The sequence below is a fragment of the Protopterus annectens genome, chromosome 10.part0, assembly GCF_019279795.1.
Source record: "Protopterus annectens isolate FY-2018-M chromosome 10.part0, PAN1.0, whole genome shotgun sequence".
NCBI classification, from domain to species: Eukaryota; Metazoa; Chordata; order Ceratodontiformes; family Protopteridae; genus Protopterus; species Protopterus annectens.
Genome location: NC_056744.1, coordinates 1,624,190,587 through 1,624,195,937, shown reverse-complemented (window position 1 = coordinate 1,624,195,937; position 5,351 = coordinate 1,624,190,587). Strand labels below are relative to the sequence as shown.

Sequence of the window (5,351 nt, the reverse complement as noted above, 5' to 3'; positions counted from 1 at the left end):
GCGTGTGCATGTGCATGTTATGACAACAATAATTCATTTAATTGGGGGAATCAAAGCAAGAGATCGGCATGGCACAACTAACATGACAAATATAAAATTGATTGGAGACTAGATTATGGTACGAGAAACAAACCAGGCAAAACATATCAGAGATAAAACATGTGCTCTACAGAGTAAGTGGATATATAGAACAGGTATCTGTAAATGTAGTCATTGTGAATTATCTTATAAAATCATCATTCAAACCTGAGCATGTGGAGTTGGGAGGAAAGATTTATAAAAAGAAGAAACCAATTATAACCAGGCACATTATAAAGATAAATATAGTAAACACGTCTTAACTTAAAAATATCTCCCGTGCAGCTAACCTTAGCTTACTTTGATTCTGCTTTGTACCCTCAACTAAAATTTAAAGTTTCACAATCCACAAGGTGTGTAGCAATTGGTTATCTAATTAGTTAAACAGGTGCAAACTATCCTAAATTAAGCTTGTTTGGTCACCACCCAGTATATAAGTCTTTGTTAGGAAGCTGGGGAATGTTTCTGTTTTGTCATGATGGTGTTGTTTAGTGAGTTCCTGAAGTGGGTGTTAGTATTGTGGGTGTCCATGCCCACAGGAATTTTAGCCCATTTTAGTGTATCTTATTCTTGTTTTCCTGATTATGTGGAGATTAATTTTAGGAATGTTTCTGGATGGAAGTTTAGTCTGTTGAGTAAGTTGCTTATTTTATTTATTTATTTTCCCTTGTAGCTCTCTTAATATTAGATTGGTGGATATTATTTAATGAGGTAAAATTGAGGGTGGATTTTTGTCTTAAAAGTGAAATTATCTTTGGGACAGGGTTATCTGAGACTAATCTTTTTCCCAGTGAAGGACTTTCTGGTACTAAATTTCAGTGCTAGTTTTGGGAGAAACTTGCTTAGGGTGGGGTGAGTGTATGTATCTGCTTTTTTTGGCTTTTGCTGATAATGGCACTCTACTTGCTTTGCTTGGATGTTAGCTAACCTAATCCTGATTTTGAAGGTTCTTGCATGTTTGCTCACTATCAGAGTCAATGGTAGTGAAAAGTACTTGCTATATGTGATCTGTTGCATATTTATGCATCTTTTCTCTGTCTTAGACCAAGCTGATCTAGCAATTCCCCTTTCGAGTACATCTCCAGGTTGTGGTCTGACTACACATGTGAAAAGCCATGGCTGGCTGGTGGTCTTGGCAAAGTATGATAGCTGCTATATATATGAGAAGGTATGACATTACTGCCCCCCTGGGTGTATTGCATATTGGATCACATAAGGATACTTTGGATCTGGGCTTCAAGTTTTTTGTTTTATGAATGCAGCATAGTCACTTACTTTGCTTTTCTATTTTCCATGTTCTAGGTCCCTCAAGCAGTCACTCTAGTGTTTGAAGCACAATCTATACTTGATTTAAGGAAAAGTAGAAAAGTAACTGTGGAATGTAAAGAGAACCAATATTTAATAGCAGATTCTGCTCCCTCTCCCAAAAAATTGAGAAATGCAGAGAGGACTGCTATGCAAGGTAAGTATTTTAGTAATGGTGTGTTATGTTGGGGGGGGGGGTGTAGGGGTTGCAGAGTATGTTGCAAAGATAACTGTGAATGGGGCAACTTATGATTAATGACAGAATTATATACATGTTTTCAATCTGTTCTGTGGGTTTTAAATGATGTACTTTGCTCTTTTACTCCATAGTTAACCAGATGTGCCTGATCCCTTCTGACAGGCTTGTAATATGTGGGACTATTGGCATTACAGAGACTGAATGTCTCCAAGCAGGTTGTTGCTTCAACTCCCTTAACCCGCAGATGCCATGTTATTATGGAAACACAGGTAATTATTAAAATGAGCTCTTGTTAAAGGTTTTAATGCAAGGTAAGTCTGCTCTAATGCTATTTCAGTATTTCCTGCATCTCTGCACTTCTCTCAAAGATCTAGCATTCACTTAGGGGCAATTTTAGCCTCTGTGGCTGTTAATAAAATCTCACCCTTCAAGTTTGAATATCATTGGAGTAATGGGAGTGTGGGACTGAAATAATGGTAGTTTATTATGTGAAATGACCATTTTGTTACTGAAATTCCTTTAGGCTTGCTGACAATTTCTTTGCCTATGGCTTTGTTTTATACATTTTTCAGGGTTTGCTTTTTTTTGCTCTTCTAATTCAGATTAATTAGAACTGCACTGTAGCTTGTAGCTATTGAGCCTGAACCACAGTTCTGCTTCTCTCCTAGGTTGTACAGATGATGGCTTCTTCATCATTGTCCTTCAGAAGGAGGTGACCCAGCCAGCAATGGACCTATCTAGTGTGACCCTGGCAGGCTCCACCAGCTCCCAGTGTGATCCAATTTTCTTGTCTCCTGACTTGATGATCTACAAGTTCCCCCTTACAGACTGTGGCACTGTGAAACAGGTATTGGGATAATGGGATTTTTGCTGTGTAAAGGAGGGAGTAATGCAATTAGATGGTCTTCACAAATAAAACTAGGTGACTAAAATTTAATTTTAGTTTAAATTGTACCACTCACTCTAGTATTTCTTGCATTTCTAGTTTCTGTTCTAGAAGGGTGGCTCTTGTAAAGGGTGTATGTAGTAGTTGGTATACAGTTACTTTTAGTTCTAGGACTAGCTATGTAAAGCCTACTTTTTAATCAAGGCTTGAGATGCACACCTCACTACAGAGGGAGGTTGGAAGAGGATGCATAATCACAGATGAGTGTGGTGGTAAAAGTGCTATTTTTGTGTACATGTCTGAAAAGTTATCCTGTGTCAAATGTGGCTTTTTAAATTTTAGGGAGATCTCTCTGATGTGACTTATGAAGCTAACCTACAGGCAACTAGAAATGTACAGGTGGGACCAAGAGGAACCATCACCAGGGACAGTGAGTTTAGGTAAGATCTAATCTGGGAGAATGGTCTTTCCTACAAGAAAATGACTTTCAGCCTTTATTCAACGATTATCTGTTTTTGTCTTCTAGAATGACAGTAACATGCAGATATAATAGAACCAAAGCTCTTGATCTCCAGATATCTGTATTCACTGTGGCTCCTCCTCTCCCAGCAACCAATGATGGCCCATTGAGACTGGAGCTGAGAATTGCTACAGGTAAGGGTCATGGTATTTTATTTTGTGTATGATGAAATGCAGAGTAGTCTTTCTTGTACAGCAAACGAGTATTTCACAATCTTGATCTTACAAAATACCTAGAAGCCAAGAAATAAAATTTATCTAGGAAAACTTTCTTCCTCAAAGATGCTGACTACAGAACGTGGTACTCTGAGAGAGACTACCCTATTGTGAAGGTCTTGAGAGAGCCTGTGTATGTAGAAGTTCGAAGCTTGGGTCGAACTGATCCTTCCATTGAATTAGTGTTGGAAGAATGCTGGGCAACTCCACATGTGAACCCAAGTGATATGACCTTTTGGAACCTTCTTGTGTCAAGGTAAGCTTTTGGAGACTCTACCAATTTATATTAAATGGGCTTGGTTGAATCTGGAATGCAATGGCTGGATAGTTGTGTAGGTGCCCTTGTAATGCACCTTAATTGTTTGCAGGTGCCCTTATGCAGGTGACAGCTATAAGACCACTTTACATGAGGTAAATGCCAACTCTGGCCTTCAATTTCCCACCCATCATAAGAGGTTTGAAATAAAGACCTTTGTCTTTCTGGATTCAAGTGCATCTCCCCTGAGTGAAACAGTAAGTTTAGCTTCATTTAGTGTTCATGATCCTCCCTACTGCTCTGTAGGTTAAGGAAGCACTTAATTTAAAATGGAGGTGAGGGAGCTGGTATTCAACTTAAGTGCAAATAGGTGGTAAAGGAATGGCTGACTTGTTTCTCTTGCAGGTGTACGTTCACTGCAGTGCTGCCATATGCCATCCAGCTGAAGAAATCTGCACCAGGAAGTGCCCACAAAGTATGTATGCCTCTTGCCCTCATGAGTACTCTTGTATGGCTTTAGTTACCTTCATTACTAAATCATGGTGTCAGCTGGTGCATGCATGTGACCTTGTAAATGACATTCAGTGTAACACTTTCTCTTTCTAGGAAAGAAAAGGAATGTGGTGTCCATAACCAATGAGAAGGCTTTGGTTTCTTCAGGTCCCCTTGTCTTTAAAAGGTCTGAGCAGAAGTCAGACATGCCTGCAAGTAATTATCAGCTGGCAATGTTTACCTCCTCTGGAACAAGAGGTAAGCTAATGTGCTTTGCAGCATGACTCAACATGGAACCCAAACTGCAATTTTTAAGAATTAAACTGCAATGAGTAGTTGGTTACAAACTGCCTGCATTTGTTAACATGGGTGGGAAGGTTATGGAGTTCTGTTTTTATCAGCTGTTGACACTGTCCATGCCAGTCACACTTTTTTTTTTTTACTTTGCAGGCAATTCCATCTCTCCTGATAAGTTGCATCTTGAACTCATGATTACATCAGCCCTGCTTGTAGTAGCTTCAGCATTTGCTGTTGGACTCTGCATTTTGGCTGCTGTTTCTCTTGCACATAACAGGAAGCTTGTCCAGTGAAAGTTGGAACATGTAACAAAATTGATATTAAATGGTTGTGTAAAGCTTTGTCTTAGTTTTTTTTTTTTTATTGCAGAAGTTTGGGTAACAAGCTCAGGGGTGGGATGGCTAATTTTCCATGAAGTAGATGGGAACTGTGGAAAAGTGCATCCAAGGAACTATTCACATTTACATTTTAAAAAGATTAATGCCAAGCTTGACTTCATACTTGGAGGATGGGGTTGATCCCATTTCTGACTAGCCTGCAGTGCTGAACTTTGGGAAAGACCATGCAAGTTGGGTAAACAATTCAATATGCAAAGTCATGGTAGAAAAGCTTGCTTCATTGCTTCCTAACGAAGAAATAATTCATCCTGCCTAGTAAACTTACTGGTACCATGTAGTCTGTCCTCCCCTGGCAAGAATGTCACCCTTAAATATAGCTCCCAGCACAGCAGCATGCAACTTTACTGAACTCTATCCTCTGCTTTTGGAGTGCAAAGTTGGGACTTGTAAGACATTGGAGTAGCTGCTGTAGCCACTCTTATTCCCTGCTGCTGTTTTGAAACTGGGTAGCCTTTGATTAGCAAGGTTAACTCTGAGTTTTGACCACTTAATCTGCTTAACAATTCTCATATGAAATGGGGCAATTTCAACGATTGTGAAGGCAAAAGATCTGAAGCATCCTGAAAATGTGATCTAGCCTTTGGAAACTACTGGGGCATTTTTGTTTAATTCATAACTGCCTATAGGTCTAACAGAAATGATGGCATCTTTATTGCTTTTGTTGCATAGGGACTACTGGATTCCTGAATGCTTTCCCAACATTTT

The 5,351-nt window shown here is 39.3% G+C and overlaps 1 protein-coding gene across 1 annotated transcript; it reads left to right on the top strand.

Moving 5' to 3' along the window:
• The first annotated feature begins 534 nt into the window (after nucleotides 1-534).
• Nucleotides 535-4,585, top strand: LOC122812867 (zona pellucida sperm-binding protein 4-like). Its single transcript, XM_044084911.1, has 12 exons — nucleotides 535-713; nucleotides 1,122-1,246; nucleotides 1,381-1,540; nucleotides 1,714-1,851; nucleotides 2,251-2,429; nucleotides 2,811-2,908; nucleotides 2,995-3,122; nucleotides 3,270-3,459; nucleotides 3,572-3,716; nucleotides 3,865-3,934; nucleotides 4,066-4,209; nucleotides 4,402-4,585. Exons 1-12 carry the CDS (start codon nucleotides 554-556, stop codon nucleotides 4,539-4,541), a joined length of 1,677 nt encoding a protein of 558 aa, XP_043940846.1. The 5' UTR covers nucleotides 535-553; the 3' UTR covers nucleotides 4,542-4,585.
• The last annotated feature ends 766 nt before the right edge of the window (nucleotides 4,586-5,351 follow it).